Source organism: Pinus tabuliformis, chromosome 9, assembly GCF_031772625.1.
Source record: "Pinus tabuliformis cultivar Carrire ecotype Pingquan chromosome 9, CPIR1, whole genome shotgun sequence".
Classification (NCBI taxonomy): domain Eukaryota; kingdom Viridiplantae; phylum Streptophyta; class Pinopsida; order Pinales; family Pinaceae; genus Pinus; species Pinus tabuliformis.
The window spans coordinates 334,798,186-334,820,413 of NC_142307.1; the positions used below are offsets into that span (position 1 = coordinate 334,798,186).

The 22,228-nt window shown below is 32.3% G+C and overlaps 1 protein-coding gene across 2 annotated transcripts; it reads left to right on the plus strand.

Moving 5' to 3' along the window:
• Positions 1-11,978: 11,978 nt before the first annotated feature.
• On the plus strand, positions 11,979-18,791 carry LOC149148577 (2-oxoisovalerate dehydrogenase subunit alpha 2, mitochondrial-like). Of its 2 annotated transcripts, none has more exons than XM_089438860.1 (9): positions 11,979-12,251; positions 12,400-12,537; positions 13,187-13,369; positions 13,591-13,748; positions 16,847-16,946; positions 17,156-17,267; positions 17,411-17,550; positions 18,235-18,420; positions 18,543-18,791. In XM_089438860.1, the coding sequence occupies exons 1-9, from the start codon at positions 11,994-11,996 to the stop codon at positions 18,720-18,722; spliced, it is 1,455 nt and encodes a 484-aa protein (XP_089294986.1). In that variant the 5' UTR covers positions 11,979-11,993; the 3' UTR covers positions 18,723-18,791. The 2 variants fall into 2 exon arrangements, with proteins under 2 accessions (XP_089294986.1, XP_089294987.1); XM_089438861.1 differs by having other exon boundaries at positions 18,235-18,412; positions 18,543-18,736.
• The last annotated feature ends 3,437 nt before the right edge of the window (positions 18,792-22,228 follow it).

Here is a 22,228-nt window from a genome sequence, read left to right on the forward strand (position 1 = left end):
TTTTTTGATCGCATGGTGAGGAGAAATGCATTGAACAACTTAATGACATTAGCTTCCAACATCAATTTCATATCAAAAAATTTGATGGGAAAACACTAATATGGGGCAAGAAGTATTTAACTACTGCATAATGGGCACCATCATCAAGTTTGGAATTTTTGAAGTTCATTCTAGCTCATCCAATATTTGCATCAAATATATTGTTATTACAATCAGTTGCTGAAATTCATAATGCACGCAGACATAATAGAGATATAAGTTATTCTAATTGCCTAGAAGAAATTAAAATATGTATTAGATATACATATGATTACTTTGATATTGTTGATTCAGTTTTGTGGGAGTCCTTTTTCAATAATCAAAGTGATATAATTTCAAGAACAACAAATGAAGATATACCTTTGAAAAATCCATTTATTGGCCACAAAATGTGTTAAATGAACATGAGGAAAGAAACATTGTTGAACAAAAACAATCTCAAGGTATTATTAATTCTTCACAGGCATAGGAAAGAGAGATGTATATTGGTTCCAGAAGATCTCGTGCACAACGTGAAGCCATGGAAGACCTTTACAGGGGTTTAATATATGATATTAAGGGGGTTGCATGATCGCAGTGTTAGCAGATGGGGATCCCAATGGCTATCCATTTTGGGTTGCTAAGGTAATAAAGGTCATTATAGAAAATGAATATGTTACAGGTGTTGAAGTACATTGGTATGCCACAAATACACACCCATTCAATGGTGTGTATAAGCCAGAGATGGTAGTTGATAAAAAAATTGGCGGAAAGAGAAAATGAAAGGGTACAAATATAAATCGTTGCTGCACAGACCTCTTAAAATTGGAGGATGTTGACATACTTGTTTAAGAATTCAATTTAACAAAGAGAGGAACTATTCGCTTCAAGACGATATAGATTCTAAAAATGTTGTTACCAGAAGGAACAATAATGAGATGAGAGTCTGCTAAAACCAGTCGTAGATCCAGAAGAATTTTGAAACCTGAAATGGTGGGCACGCATGTGGACTTAGATCGGGCACTAGTTGATGAAAGAGAAGAATATGGAACATCTTCATCTACATCCAGTCATTCATATGAAGATGTGAATTTTGATGGTGTGCAAGAAAATATGAGTGATTTTGAATAATTGTCTAAGACAGTTTATATAACTGATGTTTGCATCGTATCTTGAAATAAAAATTTTGATTTCCATATGGTGTTAAATCAGAAGTTATGAGTCATTTTTATGTTGTTGGATTATATGTTTTACTTATGATGATTTTTATTGTTTAGAATATCTACAATGCAACAATAACTTAGAGACATAATATATGTTTCATTCAATCTACCAATAATGACATTTTGATTAATTTAGTCATGTAATGTGTTCATAATGTCATAGTTTTTTAATTTTATGGTTGAAAATTTTCCAATTTTTTTGTATCTTTAATTTTATGGTTGAAAACAATTAGAATTTTAGCGATCTTTGTGTCATGTTATTATATGTTTAACAAGATGGATGAAAACTAATAGAATTTTAATGAAAACTAATAGAATTTTAATGTGTTTCAGATCCCATTATTTTATCTCTATCGTCATTACTAAAACATGTTGAAATTATGTTTAGCAAACAAAAATGTTATTCTACCAAAAACATTAGTGTGTTTTTTTCCTCAAAAACAGTTCTTTTTTGGCACATAAAAATTCGGTTTTACTGGCATTTTTTAAAAATGTTTAAAATTGACCCAAAAAAAAACCATCATTCTAGTATCAACACTTTTTGTTTTTAGGGTGTTTTTTGCTCAATTTTTGCACAAAAAATTCGTTTTCACTACCATTTTTAAAACATGTTCAAAATTGACCCTTAAAAAAAAACCATCGTTCCAGTATACACACTTTTTGTTTTTAGCACTGTTTTTTATTTTTTTTGGGGTTTTTTGCCAGAGTTCCGGTGTTGAGTTTATAGTTCCCATTTCAGGGTTTAGATTGTTACTATGGCAGAAATACTTGGGTTTACTTCTTGAAGATGAAATATGAAAGTTTTGCAAAGTTAAAAGAATTCAAAGCCTTAGCAGAGAACCAAAGTGATCAAAAAATCAAGGTATTGAGGTCAGATCGTGGTGGAGAATATGAATCAAAGGCATTCCATGATTTCTACAAACAACATGGAATCATAAGACAATTTACAACCAGGTACACACCGCAATAGAATGATGTAGCAGAGAGAAAGAACTGGATAATTATGAACATAGCAAGAAGCATGTTGAAAGGCAGAAACTTGTCTAATGAGTATTGGGCAGAAGCAGTTGCATGTGCTATTTATGTGATCAACAGATTCCTACGAAGAGTGTGATGAACAGAGTACCAGAACAAGCATGGTCAAGCATGTCTTGCAGCGTATCTCATCTCAGAGTATTTGAATGTGTAGCTTATGCACATGTGCCTAAACAACTAAGAGGCAAATTGGATTATAAAAGTGAATAATGCATATTTACTGGTTATAGTAAGCAATCAAAAGCTTACAAATAGTTTAACCTTTTCACCAAGAAGACCATAATTAGCAGAGATGTTGTGTTTGAAGAACAAGATTCGTGGAATGGTAGTATAGACAAACAGTTGATGCATAAGTGCCACTGATGGATGAAGATGATGTAGTAGAAAAGGAGCAACAAGAATCACAGGTGAAGACACCAAACAGAGACACACCAACAAGGACTCCAAGATTTTCTGAGCAACATGGATCTTGAAGCAAATCAACAGATCAAGATTCTCCCAACAATCAATCAGGTGATGAATCAAGCAATGGTAAGAGAAAGATGAGAAGTTTGTAAGATATTTATGATGATTTGGATGTTAGTTCAAATTCTGCATTGTTGTCATTCCAACCTTCTTCATTTAAAGAAGCAATTAGAGATGAAAATTGGGTGCAAGCCATGGATGAAGAAATAAAAGCTATTGAAAAGAATGATACATGGGATTTGGTTGATTTACCAAAGGATAAAAATCTCATTGGTGTAAAATGGGTGTACAAGATAAAGTTGAAATAGAAAGGTGAAATTAGTAGATTTAAAGCAAGACTTGTAGCAAAAGAATTCTCGCAGCAATTGGGAATAGATTTTGGAGAAATGTTTGCTCCGGTAGTCAGATTGGATACTGTAAGAGAAGTTCTAGCCACAATAGCACAGAACAAGTGGAAAGTATATCAGATGGATGTGAAATCAACCTTCTTGAATGGAATTCTAGAAGAATAAATTTATGTGCAGTAGCCACCAAGTTATGAAGTTGAAGGTAAAGAAGATAAAGTTTACAGGTTGAAGAAAGTGCTCTATGGACTGAAGTAAGCACTTAGAGCTTGGTATAGCAGAATTAACAGCTACATGATTAAGAATGGATTTTGCAGAAGAAACATTGAGCCTACCTTGTACACAAAGGTAAATGAACATGGAAAAATTTTGGTAGTTTGCTTATATATTGATGACATGATTTTTACAGGTGATTTTGAGTTAGATGAATTTAAAGCAGACATGATGAAATAATTTAAGATGACGGATCTTGGTCTCATGAAATATTTTCTTGGCATAGAAGTTGAGCAATCTGAAAAATGAATTTTTATTTTTCAAAATAAATATGCCAAAGATTTGTTGAAATGATTCAGGATGGAAAATTGCAAACCTATCCCTACACCAGTTGCAATAAGTACAAAGTTAAGCAAGGACGATAAAGGATCAAATGTCAATCCAACTCTATTCAAAAGATTGGTTGGTAGCCTCATGTATCTCACAGCTACAAGACCAAATATTATACAAGGAGTAAGTTTGATTTCCAGATTTATGAAGACTCCAAAAGACACACATTGGAGTGCAGGAAAAAGAACTATGAGATACATAGTAGGAACTAGAGGTTGTGGCATAATGTATGCAAGCATGGAAATTAAGAATTTGACTGGGTACACAGATAGTGATTTTGCAAGCGCTTTGGATGATAGGAAGAGCACTTTCGATTATGTGTTCCATCTTGGTTCAGGTGTGATAGCATGGGCATCTAAGAAGCAACCTATTGTAACACTATCATCAGCAAAAGCAGAATATGTAGCAGCAACATCAGCAACATTTCAAGTAGTGTGGTTAAGAAGAGTATTTGATGGACTCAAGCAGAAACAAGAAGGATCAACAACAATATATTATGACAACACCTCAGCGATTGCACTATCCAAGAATAGTATGTTTCATCAAAAGAGCAAGCATATTGATATTACATATCGCTTTATTAGAGAACTTGTGAGCAATGGATAAGTTCACTTAAAGCCTTGTAAATCGAGTGATCAATTGGCTGATATATTTACTAATTCATTAGCAAAATATGTGTTTGAGTTTCATAGAAGAAACTTGGGTGTTGTAAGCCTAGTTGAAACATAGACCAACAGGCATGTTCAAGTTGTCATGAGTCATGTTTTAGTTTAGCAGTCGTAATTAAGGGGGAGTGTTAAAATAAGCTAATTAGTTGGCTAAAATTAGAGAGTCAGTTAACTAAGTGTTGAGTCAAGTCGAGTTAAGTGAGTCGAATTTAGTGTTTCATGTAAGTTATTTTAGGCAAGTCACTAGTCGAAAAGTTTTAAATACCCTTCACCGAGTTCATTGTAATAATCAAGTTTTTGTGTGATCAATAGAAGAGTCGCAACTAGTGTGTTTTGTGTGTGAAATTTTTGTTTTGGCTCCTTTTCCTTTCCAACAATATGTTGAGAAAAATTCAAGGGTTAGTTTAATTTGTCGAGTCTTCCTCGTTAAAGCATTGTTTAATTTGTGCAATCTTCCTCATTAAAGCATTGCCACGGTTTTAGTCTCTTGACACTATTGGGTTAGTTTGGGTTAGATTATGTGGTTAAGCTTAGAAAAAGTAACTTCTTAGAATGGATCTGCGTCTGTAAACATAGCAGTCACTCATTTGTAAAAAAAAGAAAAAATGTGTTAAAAATTATAATGTTTACTGGAGATAATTGTTTTTTTATGTTGTACGTACGTCGTGCATGCACTAGAATGTGCGGAACGAATGGAGAAGCCACAAAATAAATGTGTTAAAAATTATAATGTTTACTGGAGCTAATTTTTTGTTTATTTTGTACATACGTCGTGTAAGCACTAGAATGTGCGGACGAATGGAGAAGTGACCACTGTGTGAGCTTTTCAGCGATGTTAGGAACAAGAGGACCACCTTCGATGCACTGTAACTTCACACCCCAAAGACTTTCCATCTGATGTGCCCCTTCACAAATAATTGAAAATCTGTGGGAAATGAGTAACATAATTCTTGATTCTCACCATTCAATATTCAAGTCACCTCTCTCAACACAGGAGATAAATGAACTAGATATTTTAGACTTCAAAAATCCATTATATTTATCACTCTGATCTTTATGGCCTCGAGTCAATTCAACCTTGAGATCTAAAACTTTCACCCAAAGTCAAGAACATTTAATGATATTGATGTATAAAGGTTTTGTGCTTTTACCTTATATAAATTTACTGATTATAAGTACGGTGCATTGGGATTAACTATGGGCATGGATAAGGACCATTTAAGCTGTTTTTCAATTCGGCCATGAAAACAGAGGTATTTTCCATAAAACCTCTAGGCTTACAATCATTCCTATCCAAAACTGCAAATCTTGGAGCATAATGAGGTATAGAAAATCTCTGCAATTCTCTCCTCTCCAAAACTGTAATCTTAGAGCATAATGGGAAATTGCAATCTCTCTCATTCAAGATTATAATCTTGAAGTATGACAGTGTTTTAATTGACTGGAATAATCTCACCCAAAAAATCTATACAATCCAGAATTGCAATCTCCCCTGAAACTGAAAATGTAACAGTGGAATATAAGGAGGTCTTTGAATTCAACGAAATGAGGCTAATTATTTGATTAGTTTTAAAATGTAAATTTTCTACTCATTAAATAAATTATAAAATTTTGTTAATTTACATATATTTTAAAAATGTTCATTAAAATGTAATATATATTTTAAAATAATAAATAACAAATAATGAAATGTCAGGGAATATATATCTCTAATAACAAATAACAAATATAATGAAATGTTATGGAATATATCTCTCTAATAACATATTTAACACAACCACATTATAAAATGTGGTTGATATATGCTAATTGGCCTATAAAAGGTGGAAAATGTTATTTATCCACAAATATCAACAATATTTACTAATGTGGTTGTGCTAGTGGATGGTCCACATGAGTGGAGTAGATCTGTAAATCATGATTGACTATGGTTCATGTTGGTTGACTATGGTTAAAATTTGTTGTCAATAATTAACCATGCTTGACAACGATTGATCATGGTTGAAGATGATAGGTGAAGTTGACCATTGTTGATGAGGTTGACTGGGGTTAAAGAGAGTTAATTAAGATTGAGTGAGGGTGATCGTGGTAAATGATTAATGTAACATGATATTTATGTTACAATAATAAAATATTGTTATAATAATGTTGATGATTTTTACATTGTTTCATTGGCATTACATTAATGTTGATCATGGTTGACCATGATTAACTATGGACAACTATGGTGAACATGGTTGACCATGTTTGCCAATATTTAACTATAGATGAAGTTACAGTGGTTTTCAACCTAGTAAACCACTTTATTAATGTGTTTTTCAACACAATAAACCTAGGTGAACCAAGTAAGTGTAGTTAACCTAGTAAACTTAACAAGCCTAGGTTACATAATAAAATTAGGTCAACCTAGTAAACCTAATAAACCTAGGTCAAATAAGTAAACTTAGGTCAACTTGGTATACCCAATAAGTCTAGGTTAACCTAGTAAACCTAGATAAGCCTAGTAAACATATCTCAACCTACTAAACCTAAGTCAACCTAGTAACCTAGGTCAACTTAGTAAACCTAATAAACCTAAGTCAACCTAGTAACATAGGTCAACTTAGTAAATCTAATAAACCCATGTCAACCTAATAAACTTAGCAAACCTAGTAAACCTAGGTCAACCTAATAAACCTAGGTCATCTTAGTAAATCTAGTAAACCTTGGTCAATCTGGTACACCTAATAACCCTAGTTCAACCTAGTCAATCTAGTAAAAGTAGGTCAATAATGTCACATTATGACATTATTTATTGTTCATCATGTTGTGATATCATTTATTGTTCATCAAATTGTGACCTAGTAACCATATGTCAACCAAAGTCAACCTAGTAAGCCTAATAAACTTAGATCAACCTAATAAACCTAGTAAACCTAGGTAAACCTAATTAACATAGGTCAACCTAGTAACTTTATAGACCTCATAAACCTAATAAATTGTAGATTAATATGGTTAACCATGTTGAATATGCATGACAAAGTCGATATCTATGGATGACCATGGTTGCCGTCGTTGAGCATGGTGAGAATGGTTTACCATTGTTCAAATGGTTCTACAATGGCTTATTATGGTTGAGTGAGGTTGAACTTGTTAACCATGTTTTACTATGATGACCATTAAGTTTGTGGTTGAGCTTCTTTAGTCATGGTTCACTACGGTCAACTATGGTTGACTATGGAAGAAAATGCTTGTGAACATTTAATTATAAATAAATATGGTTGACCATGTTTGACCACATTTAGTATGGTTGACCATGGCTAACCATGTTTCTCATGGTCGACTATGGGTAACAGTGTAGACCACACTTGAGAATGGGTTTCCCATGTTTAAACTTGGTTTACTATGTTGACTATTCCTAAGTAAGATTTGACAATGTTCAACATGCTTGACCATGGTTGGCCATTATTGACCATGTTGTATATGTTGACTATGTTTCCTATGGCTTACTGTGGTGAATGTGTAAACTATGTTTGACTAATTATGAGATGATGTTGACTATGGTGATCATGTATCTATGGTTGACAGGGAAAATTTTAAGAGCCACCCTAAATTTATATGTATAATAAATGGGCTAATCCCCATGATACATAAGAAAAATGGGAGGCGATTTTATCAATAATATAATATATATATATATATATATATATATATATATATATATATATATATATATATATATATTGGCGAATCTCTCACCAGATTATATTATCTTGTACAGTGATGGAAAATCTTTCACTGAATTATAAAATCTTGTAAGATCTTGACAAATCTTTTACTGAATAATAAAACATTGTGAAGTCTTGGCGAATGTTTTGTTAAAGTATGAAACCATATATGATAATAAAAAAACATATTCATTAAACTGTAATATTCTAACATACATGTTTGGAAAAAAGAAACATAATTTTCTCTTCCTACAAACAATGTTCCAAGTTTCAGTGGCCATGTTTGTCAAGGTTCTTACAATACACTCTTTCATATCCTTCTATTAGTTTTGATAGTATTCCACAACAAAGTTCTTGTAGGTGTTGATATTGACAACAAGTTCTGTCAAGGTAGGAGAGATTAATCTTTTCTCTACAACTTTTCTCAAGCTACCACTTTTTTCAAGTTATCAAATTTCTTTCTTATTCCATAGACTCCAACTGCGAGATAAAAAAAACACATCAAGTTTGTTTACCCCAACACGACAACAAGTAGCAAGATTTAACTATATTATATAAGAAAGTATTAGGTATCCAAAAGGATTTAAGGGGATCTAATTGAAAGAAGTGACCATTGTGAGAATCCTTCCAACCAATATATGAATATATAAATGTAGATTTATTATTATTTTAATTGGAAATCTTCAATTAAATAATAAAATTTAATTACGTCTCTCCCAATCTAAATTTCTTATTAGCCTAATTCACTACCCTCATAGGTCTCACATTTTTTAACAGCGTTGTAACATGTGGATTAATTTCCTTTTTGGTGAAAAATCTCCACCTTTTAGGAAAATATGGTGCAGTGGCTCCAACCCCTACAAATCATTAGGACAAACTAAGAATAGGACAGAAGATGAAAGGTTGTACAAACTAGCTTATTTTTCAAACAACTAATCCAACATCAGTACCTAAACTTTTCAAACAACTAATCCAACATCAGTACCTAAACTTTTTCATGAAGATATCATATTGAGAATGTTTGAAAAATGGTGAGAAATCTTCTGGGAGGGTGATGTGGAAAGAGTGAAAAGGTTTCATTGTTTTGAATTTTTTTTGTTAAATCAGAAAAAGTTAAAAACCAATATTAATGGAGATACTGGTATTTTTTACTAAATTTTGTGAAGTGACTAAATGTATCTTTAACCATTCACCTTAAGATGTTTTTACGATATAATTTCTTAAGTCTATTTAATATCTTCATTATCATAAAACGAACCTATATCCATCTTAACTTCACATCTACCACTCTTAGGGGGATGAAATCTATTTATCCCTTTGAGAACTTGGTAGACCCAGAATTAAGATGGATCTAAGATGATAGAATTTCCCCTTTAAATAATCTATGCTCACATGAATACCATGATATTACCATGGGTTATCATAAACTTAAAAATTACTATTAGTAATTTATAAAAATTAATAAAATTAATAAATGATTTTCATTTTAACCAAGTTAAAATGTTTAACATACATTAAATTACAACATCTATTTTTACTATTGATCCACCAAGCCCCGAGAGGGATCAAATATTTCTTCACAATATTTGATCCCTCTTGGGGCTTAGTGGATCCAGAGTAAAGATGGATCTGTGATGGTTTAATTCCCCCATTTAAATAGGCTACATTCCACGTGAATACCATGGGTCAATACCATGTGCCATTTTTATTTTTATTAATATTAATATTAGGGTTAATAATGTTTTTTTGCATGGTATTAATAATAATCTAGCCCATGGTATTTGGTCATAGTATTTTGCCCATAGGTTTCACCTGGGTCAATACCATGTGCCATTTTTATTTTTATTAATATTAATATTAGGGTTAATAATGTTTTTTTCATGGTATTAATAATAATCTAGCCCATGGTATTTGGCCATAGTATTTTGCCCATAGGTTTCACCTAAATATAACGCATTTTTTTGAGTGTTCTTAAATATAAGGTGACTTATGGAGTAAATATAAAAAAATGTTTTATTTGTTTACCATACCTCTCGTTTATTTATATTTTTATTAATTTATCATACCTCTTTTACAAATATGGTATTTGGCTCATAGGATTCACTTAAATAAAACCTTTTTTTGAGCCTTCATAAATAGAAAGAGGGTTATGGACTAAATATAAAAAGAGGTTTTGTTTATTTACCATATGTCTAGTTTATTTATATTTATCTATTTACGATACCTTTTGAGTATGTATAAAAGGATGTTTTATTTATTTACCATACCTCTCATTTATTTATATTTTTATTAATTTACCATACCTCTTTTAGAAATATGGTATTTGGCCCATAGGATTCACTTAAATAAAACCTATTCTTGAAAATTAGGGGGAATGGAAAGTTGTAACTCCTAATTTCAAGGGCTAAATTTCCCACAAAAAATTTCCATGATGGTTGATCATTGTGACATTGAGATATTGTGATCATGTAGCTATGGTTGACCATTGCAACATTGAGATATTGCGATCATTGTGATCATGTGGCTATGGTTGACCATTGTAACATTGAGATATTGTGATGTAATTACACGATTTTTCTCATTAGATGTTCAAACATCTATATCCTCTGTTTCAATGGATTATCAAAAAATTATCAACAATCATTTCAAGGTATTTGAAGATATGCCCAAGAGTATTCCATTATATTCATTTATGAATTGAAAGTGTACCACCTAACGGGTATCCATATGCATAGAAGAGTGAGTTTGAGCATTTAATTCAAAAAATGTTAAAGGCTAGTGTCATTCAACCTAGCCAAAGTGATTTCTCTTCACCAATGATACAAAAATGATGGTTCATGGCATATTTGTCTAGATAAATTAACGTTGATGTAGTATGGCTTACAAGTTTGAATTTTGGCTTACAAGTTTGAGTTTTGGCTTACAAGTTTGAGTTTCCTCCATCTTTACTTGTAGATCCAATTTTCCATGTCTCTTATTTAAGGAGGTAATCAATACCAAGATTCTATTCTAAACTATTTTGCCAGAGATTAATGAAAAAGAAAAAATCATACTAAAATTAGAAACCATCCTTGAAACAAAAATTAAACAACTAAAAAATTAAACAGTTACTAAATACTTTATAAAATAAACTTAACTTATCATTAAAAATCCTATATATATATATATATATAACACTGACTAAAATTCAGATTCCTCGCCAAAAATTTATATTAACATATTCACAACATTTATATAATTTAATATTTTTCAAAATCAAAATTAAAATATTACAAATAAATTTCATAATATTAAAAAAAATAAAAAAAAAATCTTATCCCACATACAAATTTTAAATAAAATAAAATTATACATAACCTATTTTTTATTCCATATTTCCATAACACGAAAGGCCTTAGAACCTTTCCAAATTTGTAACGTCTCTTTTATCAAGAGAAGCTCCCAATGGTCCATTGTCTTGCAATATTTCGAAGTTAAATCATTATATAAAAGTCGTTGATGGCGAATTATATATTGTTTCTTATAATATTGTTGTAGCCATTCTATTTGAACAAATCTTTGCCTCATTTATTATAAACAACTTGTTGCTGCAAATTTTGTCCATACTGAAGTTTACTGATTATGTACAGTTTGTTGAGTGTATATAAGAAATAATGATATGATTATTGTAGTTATAGTCGAAGCAAATGCTGCAAATGCTTTAGGTAAGTTCTTTTCCTTATATATTGTTTCGTGTTTGGTTACAAGGCCAAATAATGATATTATTTTTGAAGCAAATGTTTTATACATATTGTTTCGTGTGTGGTTTAGAAGGCCAAACTACACTTCAAGGCAACATATAACGTGTGCGATAAAATAATCTAATACTATTAATAAACAAACTGTCACAGGCATTTTGTTGTCTTTGCGAACTTGAGTTCATTCAAAGCCATGGCTGCTGCGTTCCTATGTAGAAGATCTGCAACTAAGTTGAACTGGGTTCTCGGAGTTAGCTACTACCAGTCTGCAGCAAGGCCATCTATTCTTTATTCTAGTCTTGTTAATATATCCAGGCCTTCTGTTAGCTCTAAATCACCATATTCATGGCCTGCTATAGCAAGCTCTGATAAGCATCGACTTCTAAATACTGACTCTGGAAATCAGCCTGATGATGATAAAACAGTTAGAGAGCCGAAGGATGAAACGCGGGTTAGTAATTCATTTAACTAATTTCAGCTATTTCTTTCAATCTCTTTCCAATAGATTATGGCCAACGGCTCTGAAAGCGACTGTCGCTTTACTGGATTCTGCAGATTCATATATATGGTTAGTTTGTTGTTCTGTTATGATGTGGTAGTTCCAGGATATTGGGATTGAAAAGGTGAGATATACATATGATATGGAGTTTTTATCAGAAACATCGTACAAAGCAGCCCCATGTTACAGGATTTTAGACGACCATGGTCATAAGATTTCACAGACTAATTTGGAAGAGGTTTGTTACTGATCGTAAACTTTAATTTTTTGTTGATTGATTGCAGATTTTTAGAATATTTTAAGATTTGATAGATATGAGCTAATTTGGTCATGTCCTTCTCATATTGATCGAAAATTTTAATTAGTTGTTGATTGTAAATTTTAAGTAATTATGGATGGTAAATTTCATAATGTAATAATTTTTTAGGTTTTAGAATATTTAGAAATTTGATTAAGAATAATTAAGCTAACTATTTGACTTGATTCCTGTCTGTCTTATTTCTTAAATACTGTCAAATTAAGTTTAGCATTTCATTTTTGTATAAATGATAATTTATTCCCAACTCTTGTTTTTGGAGTTTTGGTGTTTGGAATTGATTTGCAAGTATTCTCACCAGTGTTCAAATTTCTCCATGCTTCAACCATAAGCCCATAGTGTAAGAGGATACAAGCAATATGAAAGCAAGTCCTATCACCAACTCTGGTCTCCAGAATTTTGGTGTTTGGAATTTATTTGCAAGTAGTCCCAAGTCCGACCAACTCTGAACTCTAAAATTTTGATATTTGGAATTTATTTGCAAGCAATGGTACGGGTGTCTTCACTTTTGTTCTTATGCAAGTTGTCGACTTTGGATATTAAGATATGCTTGTTCTATATTTATGATCAGGTGGACAAAGAATTTGCACTGAAAATGTACAGTAACATGGTGAATATTCAAATTATGGATACCATATTTTATGAAGCACAGAGACAAGGAAGGTTTTCGTTTTACATGGCCTCCATCGGGGAGGAGGCCGTCGGCGTTGGATCTGGGGCAGCTCTGAGTCTTGAGGATGTGGTATTTGCTCAGGTAAATATTTATCATCAATGTAAATATTTATTATCACCAATATTTTTGAAATGTATGATTTATAATTAGTTGTTGAATTTGATTTTACTGTAGATTTGAAATATTTGAGAGGTTACACAGTTCTATTTTCCAAATATTCCAGTGAAGTTAAAAATCGCCCTTGTACATATGCAAATTTTTTAATAACTATTAATTTCTTAACATCTACGTAATGTATGCAGTATAGAGAGACTGGAGTACTTTTTTGGCGAGGTTTTACGCTGCAAGAATTTGCAAATCAATGCTTTGCAAACCAAGCGGACTGTGGAAAGGGAAGGCAGATGCCTGTACACTATGGATCCAGTGCTTTGAATTACTTCACCATTTCATCTCCTCTAGCGTAATAATTCTCATTCATTCATTATTTTTGCATTCTTATATAGCTTAGGGCCACAGTTTCTCAGGAATTTAGAAACAACCTTTAGGAAACCTGTTACTTTAATGCTTGGAAAAGATTATTGAAGAATGCATACTGTTTACCTAATTAGAAAGGTTTTTTTTTCCTCAGGAATTTAGGAACAACGTTTAGGAAACCTGTTACTTTAATGCTTGGAGAAGATTATTGAAGAATGCATACTGTTTACCTAATTAGAAAGTTTTTTTTCTCAGGAATCTAGAAACAACCTTTAGGAAACCTGTTACTTTAGTGCTGGGAGAATATTATTGAAAAATGCATACAATTTATCTAATTAGAAAGATTTTTTTTTAATTGAAGAACTCCTGCCTGAAACAATTCTCTGGCCTACATAGTTTTGTCTAGAATTGGACTATAAAACTTGTGGGAATTAAATCTAGCCACCTAACCATTAAACCAGATTGTCCGGAACTAATTAAAAAATTCTTTACATCATTTAAAGAGTTCTCCTAATTCCTTAGATTAGGTCTTGCCACGTTGTTGAAAAAAATAAAGAGTTCTCCTAATAAATGTTCTGGAAATTAAGTAAAGCATGGGAAGAAGGTAAAACCAAGTACTGCCTCCCTGACTATTCTACATTAATAATGTAATGAGTTATCTGAATTAATGCTCTGGATATTAAGTATTGAAGTAAGGTAAAACCAGCAAAACTATTGCCTCGCTGAACAATTCACAGGCTAAATTAGGTAAGTAATGAAAGAAGGTAAAATCAGCTAACTACGGCCTCCTGACCACTCTACAAGGCCGTCCATATAAGCTGTTGGAATTTATAAATTTCATACAGATTTTGATTGTATGCATAGAAGTTGAGGTATTTTTTTACTTTTATTTTTTTAATTGTGGGATGGGTCGTCAAAGAGTCAAGAAATATTCACCGAAGGGACCGAGGAATGCTGTCATCGATCCCAAAAGTAGAAATTAATTTTTAGTAAGAAGTCAGATGGAGTAGTTCAGGTTTTTAGGTGGATGATGTAGTTCAGGGTTCATGATTTGGATAGTTGAGTAGATGACTTCGTTCAATGTTCATATTTTGGTTGGTTGAGTGGATAGTTTGTTTTTTATCAATTCAGACTCAATGGTACCAGTGATATATTGACATGTATGGTAAGGTTACAATGAAAACCTTTCCATTGAGATTCAACTTTTATATATATATGGTTTAACTTTTATATATATATATATATGGTTTAGAATATATTTTTTAATAAGTTGGTAAGGTTGATTTCGAACTTAATTTAAAACATTCAAAGAATTATTTTGGGAAATATATATATTTTTAATGGGTTGGTAATAAGTTGGTAAGTTTGATCTCAAACCTAATTTAAAACAAAGGAAATTACCAATTCTCAACGCAGAAAAAATGGATAAAATATTTTAAAATAATAGTGTAACTTTTAAAAATCAAAATATTATAAGTTATCTTTGAAAAAATATTATTATTATTTTTTTATAATAAGAATTGAAACATTTTATATAATTCTAAAGGTTTTTGGGTTAAAGTTTTAAAAACATAGTTGCTTTATATTTTCTTGATTTTCTTTTAAGTAATAAAGTATTTAATTCTGGATTTTGTAAATGAAAATAAGATATTTTATAGGCTTTTTTTAAGTAATAAAGATAAGATATTCTCTAGGTTTTTTTAAAGTAATAAAATATTTAATTTTAGATTTTGTAGATAAAGATAAAATATTCTATAAGCTTTAAGTCCATGTAACAAGGTTGGAAGTCAATATATCATTGGTTAGAAATCAATATATCATGTTAAAATGATTTAAAATAAGCTATTTGAGATTAAAATACTACTATATATAAATATAAAATATAATATTATAAAATACCAAAAAATATAAATAATAAAAAATAAAGAATTATACTCCATATATATTTTATTCTCAAATATAAAATATAAAATATTATTGTTTGGTCTCAGTGGACGTTAACCATCATCATCATCAAATATTGGAGTAAAATTTAAAGAATATATTTTAAATTAAAATTTAATAAAAATATAATTATTATAGATAGTAAGTTATTTAAAGAGATTAAAGTTTTTAAGTATAATATTCATAAAAGAGTTGAAAACTAAAATTTTAATAATAATTTATATAAATGTCATACTTATAATATTATTATTTAATTATTTTTATATTAAATTATATATTAATTTTTCTTTTCCTTTTAATAAATATTTTAGAAATTGTAAAAATATGTAAATTTAAGTGGTGAAAACTCAAATTTCTATATTTATGTGTATAGGATAGGTTTGTGTATTTTGAAATAGGATTTATAGATTTTTTTTGTTTGTTTGTCAAAGTGGTTTGAGTTGATTAGAGATTACATCAAGCTTGAATTGTGGCTTGAGAAATCTCGTTCTTGGGCATCTAAACTATCAAAATTTCCAGAGAATCTAACCCTTTTTGGGCCATACCAGCCCTTAACATGATTGGATTTTATCCCAAGGAGTTTCTAACCACAAACCAGTGACCTTTAATTTAATTATCAATATATGTGGATAATAAGTATACAACCTCCACAAAATATTTTATAATATTTTTAGTAATATTCACCAATCAAATAAAAAAATCAAATTTATTTACAAAGTAACTATGTCTTTTAATTAAATTGATTAAAAAAAAAATTGTTATATAAACAAATGTCATATAAATTAGTTATCATTTTTATACTTGACATATTATATTAATAAATCATCGTGATATTATAACCAAATCTATTCACAAATCAAAAATATTTAAAATAAGATAAATTTCTATAATTAAAAATCATTTTTTAAATATATAAATTTAAATTATATACATATACTTATTATATATTAATGTATACCAATTATGTATACTAACCATACCATTTAAAGTATATGAGCACTCTACTTTATATTTCAACTAATTAATTATAATCATTGATGTTATCATGGCTGCTTGTTTAGTAAACGCAAAGACCTACTCTCATGCATACAAGAGCTCCCTTCTATAAAAAGTTCAGCTGAGTAATTTGCATATGAACAGGACACAGATTCCTCAAGCAGTTGGGGCAGCATATTCATTGAAAATGGATGGCAAGGAGGCTTGCGCAGTCGCATATTTTGGAGACGGTGCAGCAAGCGAGGTAAGATTCTGTGTAATTTCTCTCCATAAGAAAACTCACATGATCAAGAAGGCCTATAAGGTCTATATACAATGTACATGGTTATTTTTTAAATTGTTTTCCATATTATTGCATTGAAATATACCCATTTTTTGTATTTCTTCAAAAATATTTTAAAATTTGTCCAATTAAGCTAAGGGACTAACATCGAGTGTTAATTGTTTTATCAGGGAGATTTTCATGCAGCTCTGAGTTTTGCGGCCGTGATGGACGTGCCAGTTATCTTCATTTGCCGCAATAATGGATGGGCTATTAGTACACCAGCTTCAGAACAATTCAGAAGTACAATTATTACTTCCTTTCCATGGTTTTCATATCATTTAGTCTCTCATAATGCACTCACTCCATGAACACTGGCCACTGGCCAGGAATTAATATATGACGTTGTTGATGTATTGTGTTTGGGTTTAAATATGTGATGGTAGGTGATGGATTGGTGGTGAGAGGACCATCTTATGGAATAAGAAGTATACGTGTGGATGGAAATGATGTGCTAGCGGTTTACAGTGCCATTAAAATAGCTCGATCTATGGCAGTAAAAGAGAGAAAGCCTATTTTGGTGGAGGTAATTAATGTAGTGTTTGTTTGAGTGAGAAGTTATTTCTGAGCTAATTTATTTTATATTTAGGTTGGTGGAGGTAATTAATGTAGTGTTTGTTTCAGTGAGAAGTTATTTCTGAGCTAATTTATTCTATATTTAGGTTTGTGTCTTGATAATAATTAAAATAATAGATTGAACATTATCATGAAATTTATTGAAATTGGGATTTCTTATTTTTATTATAGAGTTTTATTGGAAATTGGTTAATAAGAGAATGATTAGTTGGACTTGAAGTATGCCCTAAAACTGCTTGGCTAAGAGCTTATCTTTCTAGGATGTAAGGAAACTAGTTAAGGACCCAATACCCAGAGGCATCTGGTAGGAGTAAAAGCATCCTCCCTTACTGACCACCAGCCCGTCATTCCAGGAGGCATAGTTTTTCTTGAATAACAGTAATGAGTCAACTTATATTAGTTGATAGTAACTACTGATGATTGTCCTCACTACTGATTTGACAACTAATTTTCTTGTGAAAAATTATAATAATCCATTATTTTGAATAATAAATTTTAATAATATTTAAAAATATATATATAAAGAATAAACAATTGATTTTTTTTTCATTATAATAAGATCCTCACATTCTGGGGTCCAACTTCAGGTCATGTTCAGGTTGACAATGGCAGCTAACCCATTTTCCATTATTAGGCAATGACGTACCGTGTAAGTCACCATTCAACATCAGATGATTCAAGCAGATACCGCAGATTGGATGAGGTAGAGTACTGGAAAGGTGAGAAAGATCCCATCACAAGGTTTCGAAAATGGATGAACATAAATGGTTGGTGGAATGAGGCGGCTGAGCTGCGCTTCAGAACTGAAACACGTAAGAAGGTATACCTCATTTTAGTATTGGGAGCTTGAGACTTTGACAACATGCTCTTTCCATTTTTTTAATATTTGTTGAAAAATATAATGTGTTTGCTGTTGAGCTAATTGGTTATTTATATACTCAGGTAGTCCAGGCACTAGAAGGTGCAGAACGTATGGGGAAGCCACCTCTGTGTGAACTTTTTAGCGATGTTTACGACATTGTTCCTCAAAATTTGAAGGAACAAGAAGAGCATCTTCTACAAAATGTAGCTCTACATCCCCAAGACTTTCCAAGAGACGTTCCTCATTTAACAAATAAATAGAATAAAACAATGACTCCCTAGCAACATCTGTAAAGTACATGAACAACTTCAAAAAAAAATAAAAGAAAAAACATTCATTGCAGCTTCCCTTTCTTTTATTTCACTATTGTAATTTTTATGTTTCAAATAATTTTATACAAAAATCTTTTGTGTGTGGGTAACTTGTAAATTATATAAACTACTAAAAATTTTCTTTCAAATTTTGGTCTATCTTATAAAATCTATTCTCGATTGCGTATTATTCATAAATTATTTAAATAAAAATAACATGATTTTTTTTTACTTATTTATATTCAAATTTCTTAATCCTTTATGCAAAATGAGTTATCTAACTTTTTTTATTCACACTTTCTATATTCAACCAACTTATTTTGAAATTTGAAATTTAGTAAATTTATGATTATATAATTTATCAGCTTTTCTATATTGTGTTTTTTTGATAAGAGTGGTTTGTGCTTGTAATGTGTTTTGAGTAGTTGAAATGGTGTGATAATGTGAGTTTGGTTTGTGCTTGTAATGTGTTTTGAGTAGTTGAATTGGTGTGACTTGCTTTAGATTAGCATCAGTGTAAGTTTGACACAATTTTAATAAAGAGAATTTATTAGGCATAATTAATGGAGAGCTCTAAATAGAAGAAAAAATTTGCATCAAGGCATAACAAAATGACACACATGATATTCTTGGTTTGGGATCAAAGATGATGAAGATGCACTACAAATAAAATTACTAAGATGTTGAGGACTATGTTTGTGAGATTGGATGTCATAGAGACAATCCAAAGAAGAGAAGCTATCATTGATCTTTACTCTATGAGTGATGATGAGCCAAGACCTAAAGCTCCATAATAAAATGTCAAAGAAGCCTAAGCTCTAAAGAAGATACTTATAAGGGTATTGATAAATTTGAGAGGTAGACCAAATATGGAAACCCCTACCTACTTCATAATATGGGAATCCATACCTGCTCATGAAGCTCAAACCTAGAGAAATTTATTATTTGGGTTAGGGAAATGGTGAAATTCATCGCATTTGAGCAAATCAAAGATGTCAAGAGAGTGAAGTTTGCATGCAGCAAGTTAAAAGGGAATTTACATGACACATCCCTTTGATGTGATACCTAACAATTGTACATGTAGAGAAGGGGCAAGAAAAAGATTATGGATTGAGACAAAATGGTTGCCACACTAAGGAGTAAATTTCTATTGGTGGGCTACTCTTTCATTTAGTTCAAGGTGTTACACCAAATAATTCTATATGTTATCCATTAGATCATGGAAAATGATGAAGGTGATGAGATTGTTTCTAGGTATATTAATTGTTAATCCCTATACAAGCCCCATGTTAAATCTAAAGCCTCATATTAAGCCCTGGATATTGGGTTCTTACATTTATATTTTTATGTAGGCGAAAACCCTTATGTCGACGGTGTTGGACTTGCCAACATGTCAGGGGATCTCCCCGGTAAGAAGTCCCAACTAGACCTCAGGCCGTTTGGTGTAGGAGTCCTAGTAGTGGGTCGTACGGTATCGCCTTGACTGCGGTTTCACACAGAGGCAAGTAAGATGTCCCTGTTGGTAGAAAGGGTGTGACATATGCAAAAATTCAAGGAAGGTGCATGAGTGGTTCTAACACAAGAAGGGTGAGGTGAGTGCGCCCCTTGGAAACCTGTGAAAGAACGGAGTTAAGAAGGGAACACACGAGCAAAGATGCATCACAAACTGGATGGCAAGTGAGCTAGCAATCCAAAGTGATGGTTAAACCAACAACACATTTCAGTGAGATTCATACATACATATACAGAAAATAGCTACACATGCATGTGTAAGCAAACATATACATATATCATTTAGAGTAAACAAGATAGTTGAAACACAATACGACATATGCATGAAACGTGTTGGCTTTGTTATATTAAGAAGTGTAAGTTCCAGTCATACAATACAACCATGACCATCCACTAGTTCCAAGAGCAGAACTTTACAGTCACTGTCACCTACTCCTCCAAAGAGATATACTAGCTCTGCACAGTGGAGAAGCCAAGGCTCGTTACAATACTGTCCAAGTTTTCTCTAAGATACTCCTATTGGAAGTTTGGCTGACCAAAAGCCTCTACAATGAGTTATGAGGGACTATTTATAGTAAAAGGTGGGGTGACCATTGACATTCCCCTTTATGGTCGTTCATCTACCCTTATGACTCTTCAACTACTCTATGACTATTACATTCAACTATTGACACTTGAACTCCCACTTAACAAGACGTTGCATACAATCTACACATGTACCCATGTGAGACAATGGATTAAGCAAGCCATGCAAGACATCACTGACACTCAGACCATTATGGTGAGGCCAACTCTTTGACATCCTTGTGATGGTCGATGGTGGCGAACTGATGCCAAGCTTGGTCGTCTGTGATGGTGTCTGTGCGCTCAATGGTGACATCATGCTGAAAGTGAACGCTTGCCTCCATTGCATCTGGGTACACTGATATGGCTCCTATGTCCAACTCATCTAATAACATGTGCATCATTGTCTTTAGTGCAGCTAGGCCAACAACATATTGATGCATAATGTTTTTGTTGATCTCCAAGTGCGTGCTAGTGACCATGTGCATCAACTTGTCAAAATACATGTTCAGCTCCAGTCAGACTTGCTTCTTGTCTTCGCCTTGGTGAGTGTGCCAAATGGGTGGGATCGCATGTGTGCACATAATGACATCCATGCTGCTGAATTCCCTTGCATGCGATCAACAACACTGTTGACCTTGTCTGCTCCGTGCCAGCTGTTGGGATGGATCTATAACTTGTACAGGTGCAGTTTCATTCGCCTGTGCATGTTGCACCCCCTGCTGTACCTACTCATGCTGCAACTCATTCTCTTGTCTGTGCAACTCATGTTCTTCCTTAAGTTGTCACTTGAGCACCTGCAACTCCTTCTCTGTTTCTCTCTCTTTGCCTTTGCGTGATCCTCTTGTCGCGTCGTCGCCTCATAGCCTCAGTCTCCAAAGTTGCTTTCATCACAAGTGGATCTTCTTGAGCTTGCAACTTTGTTCCGCCTCTGTGTTGTCAACAACCTTCCTCTTACACTTGTCGCATGCAGGTGTGCTACCTTCTGTTGCTGTTGATGGTGCTTCTTGTTGTGGTGTTGCTGCCATTACATCTTGATATCCTTGTCCATGAACAGCTTCATGTCTTCATAGATAGGCAAGTTCTCAGACACTTGATCGATTGCATCCCCCGTTGTGCTCTAAACGGTGTCTTCGACTCTTCTCTCTTGTAAGCCATTGTACCTGTGTTGCTGAGAGGCAGACGAACACCCGCGATACTTGGAGACATAGCAACACTCATGGTAAGAAATCTGTCAGTGAAAACCAAAACAAACTGAAGCACTGACATGAAACATACCTGTGTGACTGTCCTTGAAGATTGCACAATTTTCACCGGGAGGCTGGGAGACTGACTACCAAAATTGTGCAAGGCACAGTCTGGGCTATCAGGAGACTGAC

Bases quoted from the DNA above. Each gene is read 5' to 3' on its own strand.
- LOC149148577 (XM_089438860.1), top strand. From the start codon at position 11,994: ATGGCTGCTGCGTTCCTATGTAGAAGATCTGCAACTAAGTTGAACTGG. The intron at 12,538-13,186 runs GTTTGTTACTGA...ATTTATGATCAG, and splicing joins CACAGACTAATTTGGAAGAG to GTGGACAAAGAATTTGCACT. The intron at 13,749-16,846 runs GTAATAATTCTC...GCATATGAACAG, and splicing joins ACCATTTCATCTCCTCTAGC to GACACAGATTCCTCAAGCAG.